This window comes from Phodopus roborovskii, unplaced genomic scaffold (assembly GCF_943737965.1).
Source record: "Phodopus roborovskii unplaced genomic scaffold, PHOROB, whole genome shotgun sequence".
NCBI classification, from domain to species: domain Eukaryota; kingdom Metazoa; phylum Chordata; class Mammalia; order Rodentia; family Cricetidae; genus Phodopus; species Phodopus roborovskii.
Window position 1 is genome coordinate 14785829 of NW_026125052.1, and position 19629 is coordinate 14805457.

The window sequence follows — 19629 nt, forward strand, 5'->3', positions numbered from 1 at the left end:
AAATTCATAGATGGGGTGTGTGGAAGTGGGAGAGGAAGGAAAGATTCAGGGTGATGCTGGAGGAGGGAGATGAGAACTAGGAGCCTTCCCCGAGGCAGTGGCTCAGAAGGGTGAGTGAGATGAAGAGGGTTTGGGAGGACTTTGGAATGACTGGCTTTGGATTCAGGTGGAGCAGATGGTATGGAACTGTGTTATCTCTAAGATAATCAGGGGTGTCACCAGGACCCGAGTTGCCATAAACCTGGTGCAGTGGTCAGCTGGTGCTGTGGCCAACATGGCATGGTCTTTAAATGCATGATCTGGGCAAAGCTGCATGATATTTTTAAAGTTATGAAGAGCCCTAGGTATCTGTTAATTCAGTTCCTTATTAGCAGGTTAGGCAGATAAGACGCAGCATGCCAAACATTTTATTCAGGATGATCAGGCACATGCCAAGCGAAATCTTCTTTGTTCAAGTGACTTGAGATTCTCATGCTGAGATTTATTTATTTGAGAATGTTATAGGTGAATGCAATGCATTTTTATCTCATCCATGCCCCTCTCCAACTCGCCCAGACCTACATCCACACATTCTCTTCTGAACCAGCTGGTCCAATTATCAGTGCTCATAGCACACAGATGTGGAGCATGGACAACCTGGGGGGGGCACATCCTTGAAGAAAAATGACTCGAGGACACTATTTTACTTATGAATAATTATTCCATATGTATACAGATTTGCATACTTACTTTGCATATTGTCATCCACAGTCTAAACTATCTGTGTGTTGTGAAATAGTTCTTTTGATTGAGTTGTTGAAATTGAAACACTAACGGAGCTCATTAGCTCACAGTAAGAATTTAAAGTGTCTCTAGTGCTCTATTACTACATAAATGGCTTCCTTATTATTGTTACTATTAGTTATTACTAATTATTTCTTATAACATCATTAAAATTAGGCAACAAGCAGACAACTAATTGGTGTAATATGGCTGTATTTTCATATGTAAATAAAACGTTTCTAAGAGAACATTTTATGTCAAAGGGAGAAAACAGCAATGCATTGTATACAAGTAGATTTTTAAATGTCTTTCATCATAATGAGGTATGTGATATTGTCAGTTTAATTTAGTAATTTCACAAATATGCAAATTCCAAGGCACATTATGTAAAATAAATATGTGTGAACATTATTTCTCAACAATACAAGTGGCAAACACACAAATAAAAGCTCCTCAAGAAGCATATATTTAAATAAGTCAGTTCTCTGATCCCACGTTGATGGCCATACTTGCCCCTGGCTATTATTTCCACCAGGGGGCAGTGCTGGTCTTCAAATGGATGTCGCTGCTTGGGCGTATAGGGCAGAACCTTATCTGATTGCCTTGTATTGATAGTGTGTGCTATAGATTCCAACGGAGTTTCTTGAACATCATCTCAAGGAAGCTGGAAATCAGGAAAGGAGAGATTTCCTTTCGTGTAGACCAGATTCTTCTTGACCCAGACTAGTGTCGCCTGGGAAGAGGAATCCTAGATTGAGAAAATACCTCCATCAGATTAGCCTTTAAGAAAGTCTGTGGGAGCATTTTCTTTATTTATGATTGATGTGGGAGGTCCCAGCCCACTGTGGGTGGTGCCACCGTAGGGCAGGTGGTCCTGAGCTTGAGACCAAGCCAACAAGCAGCAAAAGCCTTCATGGTCTGGGTTTCAGTCCTGCTTCCAGGTTCCTGCCCTCTGTGATTTCCTGCCTTGGCTTCCTTTACTGATGTACAGTGATTGTGAAGTGTAAGACGAAATAAACGCATTCCTCCCTCAAGTTGCCTTTGGTCACAGTATTTATCTTGTAATGGTCCTGGGTTTGGTTTCCCTCACCTGCATCATAACATCTGTAACTCCAGTTCCAAGGTAAATGACGCCCTCTTCTGGCCTACACAGGTACTGCATGCTGAGACATGGGGAGGCAAAACATTTATACACATAAGATAAAATTAAATAGGCTTAAAACAAAGAAATATTTAACGATGACCTATTATATACCAGGCCCTATGCTAGCAGCAGGTAAAACAGAAAGAAAAACAGACACATTCTCAACTCTTATGGACTTTTTGGGAGTAGGATGGGGAATTGGTCCTAAGTAAATAATCATAAAATAGAAATTGTGTTAAAAATTAGGGAGAGAAACAATATAAAACTACCAAAGAAGACTTAGTTTAGGCTAGAGTACTCTTCTAAAGAAACAACATTAAGTTAAACAAGAAAGATGAAAAATTATTTTTTAGGTAGGGATATGACAAGGCTTTTCTTAGAGGGGGAAAAGAATGTATTTTTGAATAAAATATTTCTATTTAGCCCCAGGAGCTTGTAGTTTGTTTTATATTAATACAATGAGTTGCCAGAGACTGGATACATTATAATGAAAGGATTATTTTTAGCTCATAGTTCTGGAGTTAGGGTTAGGGTTCTAGAGGTTTGGTAAGGATGATGGCATCGTGGAGGGAAAGGCTGCCTGGTGAGGTAAAAAGTTAGAACACAGCAGAGTCAGGACCACTCTTTTAAAAAATGATTTATTTAACTTTAATTTATATGCATTGGTGTGAAGGTGTCAGATCCCCTGGAACTGAAGTTACAGACAGTAGAGAGCAGCCACGTGGGTGCTGGGAATTGAACTCCCGTCCTCCGGAAGAATAGCCAGTGCTCCTAACTGCTGAGCCATCTCTCTGGATCACTCTTGTACAGCAACACTTTCGGAAGACTAACCCAGATCTCAAGAGAACTTCATCAAGTCCTTCCAAGGGTGGTGCCCACAAGGATCTAATTAACTCCCAGGAGGAGTCCCATGACTTCTGAGCATTGCCATTCTAGTGATCAACTTTGAACACATGAACCTTTGGGGAACACACTCAAACCATAGCCAAATCATAGCAGGAAGGAAGAGTGTGGTGCCTTCAAGGAACTGGAGGATGTACGGATGGTAGTGTATCAGGAAGTGGCTGATAAAAGAATGTATTGGGCTAGGGGGTGGACTTAAAATTTGGCTCTGGGCATGAAAGGTAACCCTTGAGAAATATAAGTGGGGGAGGTTTTTGGTTTGTTTGTTTGTTGTTGTTCTGGCTGCTTTGAGGAGGGTGTCTGGTGATGGAATAAGAATCTGTATGAGACATCATTAGAAAGCCAGTCACAGTAATTTGGGGGAGATGTTAAAGTCAGGGCTGAGCTAATTGGCATTGTGATCATTTTGAAGACAGTCTAAACAGCACCTGGCAGTGATTAGCTGAGGTAAGGGTAGGAGTGAACGGACAAGAGAGGAACCAAAAATTATGAGAATATATTCCTATACATAATGAAATGGGCTTTCCAGATATGACTGAAGTAAGGATAAATAATCCTGATTCTGAGAAAGCTTTCTTAGAGCTGTTGTAGTAGAGATCTTGGGTGCTGTGCATTGTAAACACGTCCCTGGCAGTCCTAGATTTCTCATTCTTTCTAATTAGCTGTTTTCTGGGATCCTCAGGATCTGTTCAAGTCACATTTTCTAGAGACCTTCTCTGACACACTATTTTGAGTGCCTGGGCATCTTGTCCATGATCTTTAGTCTCTGATGGACACATCTTCTATGGCATGCATGACAAGAAGTGGCTGTGTCTTCACACACACACACACACACACACACACACACACACACACACACACACGCTAGTTGAGTGAATGGATGTCTTTCAACCACTGACTTAAATTCTCAGACACTGTAATCTCTCCTCTGGGTAGGTATTAAAAAGTCTGGAAGAAACTCAGGACAGATGGCTAGCTGAGGTGCCTATTAACATATCAAAGTGGATATTCTGAGCAGTGCAAGTACCTGTGACAGATTCCTTGTGCACTCAGTACTTCTCAACCCTGCCCCCAGCCTAAACCTCTCCAACCTGAGCTTTGCTTCCCTTTCCGAAGCTTCTTGGTTCTCTTTGGCTCTTGGCCTCTTTGTCCATGTGCTCTTCTTGGTTCTTTCCCCCTGCTGGTCCCCTCCCTTGCTCCTTTCTATTCCTTTCTCACTCTCCCTCCACTCTCTCATGGCCTAGTCTATTCTGCTGGCCGTATCTATTCTGGACTCTTCCAGATGTCTCTGGCTGTGCTTTCCCTCATAAGACTCTTTTTACTCAACCATACCTAGGCATGGTTGTGCCCTCCTTTTCACTCAGCAGAGTCCTGGAATTGGTTGTGAATAGATTTTACCATTGATACTCAAACGTACAAGAAACACTCGATATGGTCCAGCAGCCTTGTCCTTTCTCCACAGTTGTTTCTGCTGTCCCTGCCCCTCCTCTTCTCCATGTGGGAGGGTTCTCTGCACTAATACTTACGGTGTTTATTACCTCCTTAGAAGGACTGTTCATTTCGCTCTTTACCTTCTCAATGCCAGAGAACAAGGAGACAGAGGGTTCCATGGCTTTGGTTGTTTGGCATTTGGATGGCTTCCCCTACATTCACATTTGGAAGCATCCTTACTGGTTATGGTTTAGTTCCTCATGCTTCTACAATTTTCTGGTAAGAATGGGGTTGCTATTACTGGACGAAAGAGAAGTACTGAAGGTGGAGAGCTAACCAAGCTTCTAGCACACGGAAGGCGGAAGGCCCTGGGTGTCATGGATACCCTTTTCCTTTTTGACTCAACTGAATCATTTCCATTTTGTTGACAATGTGTTTAAAAGAATCATATAATTGTACAAAAGAGTTGGTTTTGTTTGCATTGTCATACAGTGGAAGTAAATACTTATTGATTTTTAGTCCCCAGAATTTCTGGCTTCACCCTGGGAGGTACTGCATTTACTTATTTGGATATGACTCACTAATTTTGTTGCTCAACTAGTACTTATTGGGCTTTAACACTTTGTGTTGAAAACCGTGCTAGGGTGGAGTTTACAGTGATAGGTAACAGAGTCAGTCCTCTCCTCACTACCATTATAATCTAGTTTAGATTTACACCCGGATACAATTTAGTATCCCAAGGGAGTTTCAAAGTACATAGATTGACAAAGGAGTCTCAAAGTGTATAGGCTGGAAAAATTTTCTGTAATAGAGATTCTTGATATGAAAAGAAAGTCTAGTTCTCATTGTCTGAGGAGGGCACTAAGCCCAAGGATGCATTCTAAAGTGTGTTATATATCAGGGTAGGGCTTATTTAGTGGAGTCCCACTGAAATGGCAAGGGATCAAGACTCAGATCTTGAAAAACACTGGTGTTCAAATCAGGAAAGATGCTGAAGCTGCTACTCAGTGGACATGGGCAATTCAGAAGCACACTGCTATTTTCCCCCTTTAGTACTTATGAGTATAAATATTGTCAGTTGGTCACTATTACTGTGATGAAACATCATGACCAAAGGAATCTGAGAAGATTTATATGTCTTATGCTTCCTCACCACTGTTCATCATTGAAGGAAATCAGGGCAGGAAACTGGAGACAGGAGCTGATGCAGAGGCCATGGAGGAGTGCTGCTTACTGACTTTCTTCTCATGTCTTGCTCAGACTCCTTTCTCATGGAACTCAGGACCACTAGCCTGGGGTGGCTTCACTAACAATGGGCTGAGCCCTTTCCCATCAGTCATTAATTTAAAAATATACCCACAGGTTTGCCAATAGCCTAAATCTTAGGGTGCTATTTTCCTCAATTGAGGTTTCTTCCTTTCAGATGACTGTAGCTTGTATCAAGTTGACACAAAACTAGCTAGCGAAGTTGGGGTCTAACTGGTTGAGAGATACAGTTCAGTGTATACTGAAGAAAGGACGAGGTCATATCAGTTGCAAAGGAATTGGGGAAAGCAAGGAGACTTAGAGATGTCTGTTTGGACACACAGGTATATCACCTGGCTGTGTAATAATTTTGATATTATTTTTTGTTGGACTGGTTGATTTTTTTGTTGTTAGATTTTGATTGGAAGATATATTTTAAATGGTGCATAAGAATTGAGAACCAATGTCATAACTGAGAGAATATAGTCAGAAATGATGAGAAATAATAGATTGTGAAATTTCCCTTTTATTTTGGCAATCTTGTTTGAGATGGTTTCAAAACTTCCAAGGTTGAAACAATTTAAAGCCAGAGAGCTGGGAGTTCTCCACTCATTGTGTAGCTTCAGGAAATGTAACTTTGGGGGAGTTTTGGACTTTTTCACCTACATTACTCATATTGGTCTGAGCACACCCACGCAATTAAATAATAATTCTGACAAATTTAGATAGTTTGCATCAGTAAGAAAGTTTATTGAAATCCATTAGTAAATGAGAAAATCATTAGTAAATGAGAAAGTTTTCTTTTCTTTTTTTTTTTCTCCACAAAAGAACACTTTGTGATAAGTGAAAAGAAGAAATACAGAAACCACAAAACACCTTTTAGACCCTTATTTTCAAGGAGTGAACCTATTTTTATAGACCATTAAGACAGAAGTGCTTTCTTGGACATCTTGTTTTCCACACATCTGTGCAGTGGTCTGTGTGAAGAGACTCTTCTTTATGCAGCTTAGTAGAAGTGTTTCTTGGTTTCTGATTCAATCATAGACGAAAGGACTCGACCATTGGGTGTCACCTCCTCAATAATCGTCTTGATCACTCTGGTTTTGTTAGTATCTGTGAGTAGAAAGAAAAATTAGAACTTAGATGAAACGACATGTAGGGGTCCTAGCTTAACAAGCCAATATTACAAAAGTAAGACAATACATCTTTTCCAATTTGTTCTTTAAAAAAAAAAAACAAACTGAAGCTGTAGATGGCATTTTCCCAACACTGACGTCTATTAAAAACAAAAATGAAAATCTAACTCGAGATTTTCATCGTTTTAAAATCAGCTCTTGAGTTTAAAGAGCAACAAAACCACTGGGGAAAATTAAAACTAATTCAGATTACCCCAGTTAGTTTCTGCTGACCTTGGTCCTTTAGACGACTGGTCGCCACCAGACCCGGAAGAAGAAGACTTGAACCCTCCGCTTCCGCTCTGGCCTCCGCCGGAACTTCCGCCGCCGTAGCCACCGCCGGAACTGCCGCCGTGACCACCTCCGCTGGAACTTCCGCCGCCGTAGCCACCGCCGGAACTGCCGCCGTGACCACCTCCGCTGGAACTTCCGCCGCCGTAGCCGCCACCGGAACTGCCTCCGTGGCTGCCACCGGAACTTCCGCCGCCGTAGCTGCCGCCGTGGCTGCCGCCGCCGCGTCCGCCGCCGTAGGATCCGCCTCCGGAACTAAACGGAGTGTGAGGGTCAAATGTGGTTGCTTCTGACATGGAAGCGTCAGGTTGCGCTCCAGATTAGTATTTTGAGAAAATACAATCCGGTCAAGTGTGTCTGCGAAAGCTCATCCGTTGATCCATCCATTAAGTGTTTATGCACACAGCCCTAATTTCCGAAAGCATCACGGCCCCCTTCCCGCCTCCTTTGCCCCACTCTCTCTCTTGCATGTCCCTGGGTTTGGGTAAGCTTGGCTCTGTGGAACCCTGAAGGGAAGCAATTGGAGGCACTTTGCAAGTTTCCATTATACCTTCCTTCTCCTTCTAGCAGGCTGCGGTAGGTTTGGATCTCGTTCTCCAGTCTGGTCTTAATGTCTAGGAGTTGTTGGTACTCGGCGTTCTGGCACTCGGTCTCAGCCCGAATCTGTTGCAGCTGTTCCTCCAGGGCGGAGATCTGGCTTTGGATCTGGGAGAGCTGCACGCAGTAGCGACCTTCTGTTTCTGCCAGGGAGGCTTCCAGCGATTGTTTCTGAGAAGAAGGTTTTATTAAGTGTAGTGAATGCAGCACGGAAATTCTTCAGTAAGGCGTCATAGAAGGAAAATGGATAGGGTTTCTGCCTTATGGCAGTACTGCAGTTTGAGCCCGACTGCCTCAGTGCCAACAGTTCTAATCCCTCTTCCCCCAAAGCCGAGATTTTGGTTCCACTTTCTTGACCCCCCCCCCCAACTCATTTTTTAGCACGAAACATTGCAGGATAAAATGGAAGCTGTTTTACAAGATTTAACATACCAGAGCCAGTTGGGACTGTAGCTCGATCTCCAGACCCTGAACAGTGCGTCTCAGTTCAGTAATTTCACTCTTATGGCTGGACATTTGTTCAATGTTGCTGTCAATTTCTGTGGTGAGTTCCTTGCTCTAGAGGGTTAGAAACGGGAAAAGATGAGAACATCCCGGCATGATAACAAACCCTCCACGAGCTTCGCTGAGGAGAGGAATTAACTTGCCTTCTCATTGAACCAGGCTTCCACATCCTTGCGGTTCTTTTCTGCAAGTTGTTCATACTGGTTTCTCATGTTGTCCAGCATTTGAGTCAGGTCAACTCCTGGAGCAGCATTCATTTCCACGTTCACATCACCAGTGGACACATTCTGAAGGTCTCTCATTTCCTATTTGAGGAACAGTTAGATTTAATGAATGCACCGTGACCAAGGTGAACTGTTTTTTTGGGGGGGGGGTGGGGGATGTAATTTTGTGTCACCTCTTCATGGTTCTTCTTCAGGTAAGCCAGCTCTTCAGTCACACTCTCAATCTGCATCTCTAGGTCAGCCTTGCTAAGGGTCAGCTCATCCAGTACCCTGCGCAGGCCATTGATGTCAGCTTCCACACTCTGTCGAAGGGCTACCTCATTCTCATATCTGAAAGGAACAGGATTCAGACATTGGACATACAGGCCAATGAAGGCATACCTGGTCAAAGACTGACTTAAAATGCAAATACAGATTTGATTCAACATCATGGCAACATTTGTAATACCCAAATTCATGTAGGACTATCAATAGTTTAATACAAAGAGTTAACCTTAAAACACATCTTCCTTTAAAGATTACCCAGAAGATATTATTACAATGAAAACTTTCTTTAAGAGCTCAGAACTGTTTCACTCTGGGTGAGTTTAGGAAAATGTAAATGTTGTTATGGGCATCCAAGGTCAATGCTAAAAACAGCTGCTTTATTTGCACCACAGTCACTTAGCTTACTTCAGTCTGAAGTCATCAGCTGCCAGTCTGGCATTGTCGATCTGCAGCAGGACATTGGCGTTGTCCGTTGTCAGGGTGAGGATCTGGAGGGAGACAAAAGATCAGGCGTGTTTATGGCTCTTAGATTAGCATAGGTATACTGCACTTTGATATAGTTCCCTTCCAGAACTTTTGGGGGAGGTTAATTTAAGCATAGACCATTACAAATTTGCCATATGTAATATAACATATAGTAATTTCTTCCTCTTACGGTTTCAGTACTTTTATAGCCATGATTCTTTTGTGAACATTAGCTGGCATTATATAGGTATATGATGACTCTTTATGGTTTGTGATTTTCTCGTGTTGTAGCTTTTTTTAGTGACTCACATGTACATTTGTTTAAGTTGTTATAAATACTTATAAGTGCATATACTCTGAATTTATAGATGTGGTTAACAGATTCCCTAGATTCTATATTGGAAAGTTGGTGTTTCCTGCATTATTGGTGCTGGATATGACAACTTACAGTTGTCTGTCACCCTGGAGACAGGCAACACACATGCTGGATGAAGATAGGCATGCCATGCCTTCATAAATATCTTTGATGAGACTTGGTTACAGTAGACGTGGAAAGATTACAGGTAGACACAGTGATCAGCCACGCTATGCTTAGCTTGGTTTCATCTGTCTGCATTACATGGGTAGAAATGATTTGAAGCTGGAATTTAAAATGCCCCTTACCTGGTTCTTAAGGTCTTCAATGGTTTGGTAGTATTTGCTGTAGTCCCGGGGCTCTCGCTGGCTGGAGTTGCCATGCTTATCATACCATTCTTTGATTTTACCTTCCAGCTCATAGTTTGACTCTTCCAGAGCCCGGACTTTGTCCATGTAGGAAGCCAGACGGTCGTTCAGGTTCTGCATGGTTACCTTTTCATTTCCAGAGAGAAGGCCACCACCATCTCCTCCATATCCACCACCAAAGCCTCCACCGAAGCCACCTCCACCGAAGCTGCCCCCTCCAAAGCTGCCACCTCCAAAGCTGCCTCCTCCATAGCTGCCTCCTCCGTAGCTTCCGACAAAGTTGCTTCCTCCATAGCCTCCCCCAAAGCTGCCTCCTCCAAAGCCTCCATAGCCACCTGATGAGCCCCCAAAGCAACCTCCACCAGAGCTTCCTCGGCTAAAAGAGCCACCGCTGAACCCCCCTGAGCTAAACCCTCCACCATGGGAGCTTTTGCTGCTGGAAATTCTGAGGGATGATCCTCCACCACCTCCTCCTCCACTGCGGGAGGAAGAGAATTGCTTGCTGGAGCTGTATCGAACAGACATGGTGATGGAGAGTAGCTCAGGGAGTGCCTGCTACCAAGGACAGTGACAGGCCTTTATATACTGAGAGGGCGTGTCTCATAGGTCCTCTGGTTTGCTTGCTTGCATGGTTTTCTTTTTGCCAGCTTAGCATGTTTGGCTGATGATTGCATAAATTATATGCAGTAATAACCAATACCTTTTCAATGCTTTTGAATTTGCCCTGGGTACAACAGGAGACTTGCTGTGTTGAAACTGAAAACGGGTGGAGTTCAGATGAGTACGTTTTACCTTTTGGAGACCATTGAGTAACAATTTTTCTAATGCTAATTTAGGTTGTATTTAGTATTTGCTAAGTATGAAAAAAGAAATCTGATTACAAATGTAGTTGAAATAAGAATTTTCAGATGGACATTTTAAACAGCTTTAAGAATTGCAATAACTAGCAAGTGTGTACTGTAATAATCATGCTCTAATAAGGATTATAAACTAAGTAAACAACAAAAACAGAATATGCTGAACTATTTTATTAGTGCTGAAAGTTGCCACAACTTGTGTAAGAAGCACAATTTAGGAAACACACGCACACACATAATCTCTTATATAGAATGTTTTTTATTTGGTAAATGAGAGTATATTCATATTTTTGCCTAGGAAACTGTACACAAAGAGTGACTAAGGAATCTTCAAATGTAATGATGCTGCTATTTTAAATATGAAATCATGGTTAAGGTCCATATGAAGACCACTGTGCTGAAATCCTAAGCCCACAAATTAATGAGCTTTAAGCCATGGCTTTAAGCCATGACTGATTAAAGAGGCAGAATTTGGGTCTATTTGGCTGCAAGTAAAAGTTTTCTTGCAACAATATAAACCCATGTTATACAATGTACTTGCTTTGAGACTTAGAACCCAGACTTGCACATCTGTCCCCAAGCTAGATTTTCCTTGTCAATAAACAAGCAAAACACATTTCCTTGAATACACGATGCACGGATTTCAGTGGGACCGTATCTAGTAAAGTATTTAATTGGTACTTTCCATGACATAAAATTTGTTTTGTATGTACCCATAGGCTACACTATTGCTCTTGTTAAAATATATGACACATACATTTATACCTATAGATTCACACATGGTTTAGAATTATGTTATGCTTTTTGAGACAATTAAAAAAAATCTCTAGAGTAACCCACTGACACAGCGTTGGCAGTCAATTTTGGGTCAGGAAGATGAAGCTGAGAGAGGTAGCAGGGTTTCTTAATGATAGCTGGCTGAAGTGCGGTTGAGTCTTGGCTTTGCCTTATTCTACTCTTCTGCTGTGGTGAATTTGGTACGCATCCCACAGAGCGAGAGCTACAGAAATAGTTTCTGCAGGGAAAGGGGATGTGGCCAAGTGAACACATCAATGAAGAGTGCTTGTTAGGCTGCAGGTTACTAGCAACAGATTGCAGCTCCTCTAACTTGTCAGCACCTGCAAGTAGGGCAGCAGCCGAAAGGAACAAAAAGCCCTAGGCATGGGAACTGATTCCTGTGAAGATAACGTACAATAAATGGAGGCCGTGACAAATCAGGGGAAAAGAGGACCCTGGCAGGTTCAGAGAGGTGAAGCCCGGCTGTTGAAATGTACAGAAAAGGCAAAGGACTCTCGATTTTACTGACAACCACCACGGATTTGGGCTTTTGATTTTCCTAGGTTTGCTTTAGTTTTAGCTTTTAATTTTCTGCATCAGTGGAACACATAAAAACTCCAAGTTTAGGACTGATTTAAAAAGTAGTATGGAGAGAGCCACCTTTCTATGGGAGCAAGCCTCTGTCCTTGGTTGCACTTACTGGTTGAATTGAGTCTTTGGCATGAGTGAAATCACAGAGGTGCTGTGTGATAATTCTACACACATGGATAATTCCATGGCTGCATGGAAATGTATAATTTTAGCCCTGCCAGCACTAAAACGTGATTGTCACAGCCCAACTCATAATCCCTTTGTTCTCAGTGTCTGCTGCGTTTCTGTATAAGGCATGCGGAGATCTTAAAAAGGATGTGGATGAGCTTCATTCTTGTCCTTAAAGATCTCCCCAGCCATTGAAGTCTGACTGAAGGGAAAAGCTAAGTGCTGCCACTTAATTGCTGTCTGAATGGTACAGGAGTGTGGGGGCTGGGAGGAGCCTCATTTTCCTAGCATGCCTGATGTTCAGATGATTTTCTTCCAGTATTCCTCCAGTTCTCTAAGGAAGGTACTATATGCCTAACTTTATAGCTAAGAAATGCTAAGCCTTAGACATTTATAGGAGTTATCCCAGAGGAGCGCAGCTAGTTGTGCTAGAATCTGGCTTTGAATCAAAGGTATGGTGACAGAGATGCTAGTTTCCACGGCATTGAACTGATACTCTAAGATTGTTGAGGCCACTGGACCAAATTTCACAGTTCAAGTGGAACTGAGCTGAGTCCTGTGAAGGATGGGTTGGGGCTTTCAGTGTGTGCAACAGCAGAGAGAGGACTGTTCTGGGAGTGAGGACTGGAAAATATCAAGCATGCGGAGACTGGAAGTGGACCAGTTTGGCTGGGACAAGTTGTCCATATTCATACTCCTTAATTTATTCCTCTCTTCAGCAGGTTTAACTGAGCACCTGCAATATGACTGAGATATAATTCCTGCTCCTCAAGGGGTATAGGGTGTCCCTGGAGAGGCAAACAAACATACCCACGGACCAAGGAGAGCATCAGAGCAATCTAGGCTACCTTTGAGGATGTGGACAGAACGCTAAGTCTGTGAGAGAGCTGTATAACTGAGTAATTATGACAAAGAATGAATAAGGTCCCTGCCTGTTCATTGGGAAACTTGCAAAATTCAATAATCTTAAATCTGCAGAGGTTAAAAAATAATGCAGATAATCTTACATTACCACTGCCCCAATGTCTTTGTCTGTACTGCGATGGAAATTGTCCGGTAGCTTTGGAGGGTAGTGTAGATTCGGTGAGTAGACTCTCGAGTCAGACTTCTTGGATTATAAATCAGTTCACTATTAACTGTTTAGCTTGGGCCCTTGTTTCATTGCTCTAAAGTAGGAATAATTTGCTTACTACATGGAGTTACCTGCAGAGCCTAATGAGTTAATAAATATCATGTGTTAAGACAGCAGATGGCAGGCATAGAAAAAGGGCTTGGCAAGTATTTCTGTGTTTATCACTGATTTCTGTTTCTTAAGGCTTAATCCACTCAGGGCTGCAACATCTGAAAGAATGGGGGATGGGAGACAGCTTAGTTGCTGAAGTGCTTGTATTTGCTGATTCAGTCTCAGCATCTGTGTGAAAAAGCCTCCCCTGATGGTCCCTCCAGTGCTGGGGAAGGGGCTGGGAGGGGGAGAGACAGACAGACAGACAGACAGACAGACAGACAGACAGACAGACACACACACACACACACACACACACACACACACACACACACAAGAGGATCCCTGAGGCTGTCTGACCAACGAGTCAAGTTTATTGGTAAACTCTGGGTTCAGTGAGAAACGCTGTCTCAAAGATAAGGTGGACAGTGGGGAAGACGCCCGACTTTGACATTTTATCTTCACAGGCCTGTACATACACATGCACGTATACATGAACGCACGCACACTCACATGCACACCCACACACACGATGAAAGGATAGGGTTAGAGGGTGGAAAATGGCCAGCCAGAGAGGAGAGCCAAGGGGAAAGCTTTTAGCCTGCTTTATGATGAACTTGCCGTCCATTTTTCTGTGAGTGACACTTGCCTCCATTTGTGTTTTTAAAACTCATTTTATCCATTTCCTACCACCCAACAACTGACTAATTTTTATCATATGTTGCTGCCAGTGCTCTAAACTTGGCTTTCAGATATTTTCCCCAGGATGAGTTCACCAGCTTCTGTAGTCTGGTCTTTCTTTCGTCTTCTTCTTCTTTTTTCTTTTTTCTTTTTCTTTCTTTCTTTCTTTCTTTTTTTTTTTTTTTTTTTTTTTTTTTTTTGGCTCCTCGTCGTGTCAATTGAGATCTAGTCTGTTCACTGTGGCATGATTAATGGTTTGGAAGCAGCGTTGTCATCGCCTCATCAGCGTGCTCAAACTTCTGTGCTGGATTAAGTCTTTTCTAGAACCTGGCTCTCTCCTGTCCAGCCAACCCCATGGCCCCTGCGGTGAGGGTGGCGGGGAGGAAGGAGAGCTGCATTCTCAGAAAGTAATTACGTGGCCTTGGGCAAGACACTCAGCTTTTCTGCGTTTCAAGTTACTATCCCATAAAAATTAAAAAAAAAAAAAAAAAAAAAAACGAGAGACATAAAAGTCAATGACAATGTTTAGCATTTCCTAAAATATTACTTAATTACAAGCAGGTCTTCCTTCACTTTCAGCAGAGACACCCCGTGTGGTTCTGACTTGAGGCCCTTGTCTGTTGCGCCCGGTTTGGAATAACATTCATTCTTCCCTGTGGATGGCTTGTCTGCACCATCCCAATCATGGGACCTCGACTACAGCCTGTGGCCGAGATGCCGTCTCATTCATGGGAGTTTTTTCACTGTTAGGCCAGCTCATGGCTGTCCCTCTCTTAGTTCCTATGCTGCACTGAGTCTTGTGACATGGTGTGTAGCCTCCTCATTCTTTTCCCCAAGGAGACTGGCCGTTGGACTTCCTTAGAGTCTTGGCACACCTCATAGAAACTTATTGTTCTCCTAGGAGTTTTGGGTGCCTTCCCCCACTCTCTCTTCTTTGCTTTTGTTCTCCGAACATTTGTCCTGGACATGTTGACACTCTTGCAAGCTGAAAACTGAAGGGCTAGTAAAAAGTTGATTTTGCTTGGTGATTTTGCTATGGCGCTTGTGGGTGTGAAAATGTTTTGGATGAGTAAGAAACTCAAGATTCTACATTATCAGTCACAGAATACCTTTGGTGTGTACCTGAGAATAGGTACACCTGAAAGCTACATTTCCCCTCCTCAAACTAAGTTTGACCTGCTGATATTATCTTGGCACTAGTCAACTACTGAGATAAGTAGTTGTGTTGTGAGCTCTGAATTTAGGGCCTTTACCGGTTGCCTTTTCTTTAAGCACCCCTGTGAGTATGTAATAAAGTAGATTATAAATATGACACGATTTAGCCTTTACATTCTCCTCTCTACCACAGGGTTTTTCTTTTGGTCAAGCTAACACTATTCTGTGAAAGATAGTTTGCCTACTATGAATAAGCTGCCTTTGGAGGGGAAACAGTGGCAAAGAACAGAACGTAGGAATGTAATATCCATTTTGGTTTTCATAAGAAAATAGGAAAGCTGGAAGAGTCAAATAAGTCGACATGCACAAACTCCAATCTTGAAAGACGGAAGAGGAACATGTCAAAATTTAGCAGCTGGTTTCCACTCTCATACATCTATAAAATTCTTTTCGGATATTTGTTGTTGTTCATCCATGTTGATTCAATTTAAAGAATGGCTGAATGTAAACTGAACCTAACCTCTCTCTCTCTCAAACTGAACATAACCTGTCTCCATCTCTCTTACTTAGGAAATTTATGCAAATCTAAATAGAATAGTGAAGAATTAGGCTTACACATGGGACATAGAAGTTAAACTACATAGTAATAATTTGCTTCCCTAGCTATTTTACTTAAGTACATGAAGCATAAATTGAAGGGAAATCATATAGAGTAAAATTAATCTCTTAATGTTATTATTCAGAAAACTCATCGATGCCTGACTTAAAAAAAACAAATGACTAGTTTTGTAACAAATGCCGCTCTTTTTCTGAGTCACGTGTTTTCCCAAGCCGGAAAGAATGCAGGAGACTAGACTTAAATAACTATTTAAATGTAATGCAGAGGTATGACGGAAATTGGCCGTGACCATTCTGGCTCTACAGGCCTGGAGACCAATCACATCCCAAGATAATTTAATTTCTTGGATTAAACCCACTTAACAAGTACGCAGATTCTATTTGGGAAGTCAGTCCCAGACCAGGTCTATAATGCTTGAGAGTCCCGAGTCCCAGGTCCTGTGCTAAGCACTTTATCTTCGTCTTTGTCTCATCAAATCCTAAAGGCAACTTTATGGAGTTTGCTCAAAAGGCTTCCGGAAAGGACTTTGATGGAATCTCATTAGTATTATTTACTTCTCAAACTCCCTGGAAATGACTTAAAACTGTACTTTCCAGCATTGTGTCTTAGAAAATCAATGAGTACATAGGGATTTTATTTATTTATTAATTTAATTATTTATTTTCAAAGTGGACAGATTTTCTTTACTATTACTACTAGAAAAAAATGGCACTGTGGTGGGAAAAGCAGAGTGATTTGAAGAGAAAAAGAAGGAGTGGGTGAGCGCTGTCCCAGGGAGGTCAGATTTGCAAGTCTTCTTTGTACTCTTCTGCTGTGCATGAACTTCCTGGGGGCCTCTTCTGTTTGGGTTTCTGGAGGTTCCCAAGTCTTTGTCAGGACTGTGCTCAGCCCCAATGTAATCATTAGATTGATGCAATTAGCCACCGTGAATAATTGCAGAGTTAATCCTTTTAGACTGCTGGTTTTTCCAGAAGCTGCTAGCTTCCATTACAGAGCTTAATCCCTTTTCTTCAGATTTTAACTCTTAAGTCTTGGGGAATAAAGTGCATACTTGGTGCAAACCTAACTTAATGTACTAGCAAACCAGACCATGGAGTGCACCCAATAATGCCTTGGAATTCCTCAGCTTCTATACATTTATTTTGGTTAAAAGGTGGGGCTCAGTAGAATTGTCTAGTTTTTTTTTTTTTTATTTTTTTTTAAACGGTAATTAAGTTTATTCTTTGACAATTTCATACATGTAGATGGTACATTCTGATTACTCTTGTCCCCAACCCTCTGTTATCTCCTTTCTGTCCCGGTCACCACTCCCCTATTCCTTTCCCATGTTCATGTCCTTTCCTTTTGTTTTGTGGCTCACTGATTTGGGTTTGGAACTATTCATTGGGACCTGATGGGGTCTCCCAACTAAAGGTGACTTTTGGCAGCCAGTAGGTCCAGAGTAAGGGGCAGAGCCCCACAGGCCCCTCCCCTACTCATGACTGACTGTTGACAGGGCCAGTTTTGGGCAGGCCCAGTTCATGTACCAGCAGTTGCTCTGTGCTCATGTTGAGATGACTGTGTGTGTCCAGGGGATGATGTTTCACAGCCTTTTTTCCTGTCGTTTGGATTTGACGTTTTTTCTTCCCTACTCTTTTCCCATGGTGTGCCCTGAACCTTGGGGGCTGCTGGTATAAATGTCATATTTAGGCCTGAGCATTTGACCATCGCTTGCTCTTCGAACCTTAAATAGCCACGAGTCTTTGCATCTTTGCATTCACTGCTGGTCACTGCAAATAGAGGCGTTTTCTGGTTTAGATAAATATGTTCCATAAATGTTGGACTTTATTACAAATGAAGACCTGCAGTGTTTGTTGTTGTCATAGCCTACCACACAGAGACCATCATGCATAAGACCAGTTCCGCTCTAGGCTCCAGGCTGGACCTCCAGCACCGGTGGGGATGGAAGGGTTTCAGACAAGCAACAACTTTCATCACCAATGCTTACTCTGCTAGACAATGTCAGATCTTTGAGTGCATTTTCTCTTGCAACCCTCTGCACAACCCAGAAGTCAGAAACTGTTAGTCTCTGCTGGTAGAGGAGGAAACTGAAGCTAGGGCAACGATACAATGATGAGTTGGTGGACACCAAGTCCGTCACTAGACCAAATAGTCTTAAACCTGACCTTTCATCGCCAGACCCTGAATTAAACTTTCCTTTGTGCTTTCAAAGTCTCTCCCAGAAAAGTAAATCGCTGTGTCGAAGACAGAATCTTTTCATCGTCACAGGCTGTTTCACTAGAGGATAACATTTGCTATGTTCAACTGAACTAATGGAGTTTTAAAGGCAAGCAGTTTTGAAGAACACTCCTCTTTGCTCAGCCAGTATTTGAAGTGCAGTTTATGGGGCTGTTCTGGGTCCTGGTCATGTGCACTTGTCATGCATGCTTCTCCACTGATGGTCTTCCTAGGCCCACATCTGAACACACACTGGGTCTGGGTGTACTTCAAACTGGGCCGAGTTGCCTTTGAACAAACAGCAGAGTTGTGCTTGGTCTTCCATATCATCACCCTGGCCTTCCTTCCTCCTCTTCCCATCGAACCTGTCTGCACCTCATCAGGTGCTGTGGGCTCTCTTGCGCTTTAACATCTCATTTGCTCAAGGGACGTGGTGCTGCTCACTGATAAAACACTACCTATTCACCATATGCAGTCCAGAACACTAGCTTCTGTATTTCAAGCTCGTTCCTTTCCATCGTGAGACAAAAGACTGTTCCTTGAGACAGGAGTTTCAGATGTTGTTAAGAAGGAGGGTGGGGGGAGATGTTGGGATGAAATCACACTCTGCCCACCTAAAAGGCCAGCTTTGAGCAAAAGTGTGATTCCCATTTTCAAGAATGCATCTGGGTGGACTGGGAGGGGGTGCCTTAGTCTGAAAAGAGCTTGCCATGCAAGCAGGAAGATCCAAGTGTGGGTCCTCAGCATGGTATAAAAAGCAGGATCTGGTGGCTCATTGCTGTAATCCAAGATGTGAGAGGGTGGTGACCAGAGAGTGCCTTGGGTTGAAGATCTCCAGGTTCAGTGTAACCTTGTCCAAAAAAAAAAAAAAGTCGATTGAGAAAGCTACCCTCACATACTTGTACATATTTGCACACACATGTATACATACACACACGGGCACATATACCACACACATACTCACATGCAAATAAAAATTAAGAAACAACAACAGAATGTGAATGGTGGGGTAGGTAGAAAAGAAGACACATTTGCCCCTTCTGCCCCGCACAGATAGCTTCAGGCTCCATGGGCCAGTCCTCAGAGATAGGCATTCGTTCCTCCTGGAGTTCAGGAATTTGTCTCCTCTTCAGATTTCTTCGCCTCTTTTCCTTTTCCTGTCTCCCACTGTATCCCAAGAATCCAAATCACCTGCACATGGAGGCTCATTCCACCTCAGTCTGAGGCAGCCCCTTCCTGTAACCATTTCTGTGCAGTCTGCTGTGGTCCTAAGGACCCATGATTTTGCCGTATGTCAGCAAGACACAGAGGGTAGCAGCTGCATGCACAGTTAATCCCTGCAAGGATGAGGGAAGAAATGCAGGGAAAGACAGCCAAGGCCCAGCTTATGTCAGGGCTGCAAGAGAGACACTGATCATTGGAAGAGATACTCAGGACAGTTGTCTAGTGCTGTGTGTAGATTTCTGTAGAAGAGAAACTTGCATGTATCAGAAAAGCCTGTCGACCAAACCACTAATCTTGATCCCTGAGAACTAAACAAATGTGTAGACAGAGGTTTTTGTTCCCAATCACCAGTTTCCAAATAACTGACACGGAGACTTAACATTATTT

At 42.7% G+C, this 19629-nt stretch overlaps 1 protein-coding gene across 1 annotated transcript; it reads right to left on the reverse strand.

The window, feature by feature from the left end:
* Positions 1–6211: 6211 nt before the first annotated feature.
* Krt10 (keratin 10) lies at positions 6212–10271 on the reverse strand. Its single transcript, XM_051176274.1, has 8 exons — positions 9672–10271; positions 8949–9031; positions 8450–8606; positions 8196–8357; positions 7981–8106; positions 7502–7719; positions 6875–7206; positions 6212–6598 (listed from the first exon to the last, which is right to left on the reverse strand). The coding sequence occupies exons 1-8, from the start codon at positions 10254–10256 to the stop codon at positions 6492–6494; spliced, it is 1770 nt and encodes a 589-aa protein (XP_051032231.1). The 5' UTR covers positions 10257–10271; the 3' UTR covers positions 6212–6491.
* Positions 10272–19629: the final 9358 nt, after the last annotated feature.

Coding starts and splice junctions, on each gene's coding strand:
- Krt10 (XM_051176274.1), bottom strand. CDS start 10,256: ATGTCTGTTCGATACAGCTCCAGCAAGCAATTCTCTTCCTCCCGCAGT. Junction 8,358..8,449: donor TGAAGAAGAACCATGAAGAG/GTGACACAAAAT, acceptor TTCCTCAAATAG/GAAATGAGAGACCTTCAGAA. Junction 8,107..8,195: donor AAGCCTGGTTCAATGAGAAG/GCAAGTTAATTC, acceptor CTAACCCTCTAG/AGCAAGGAACTCACCACAGA.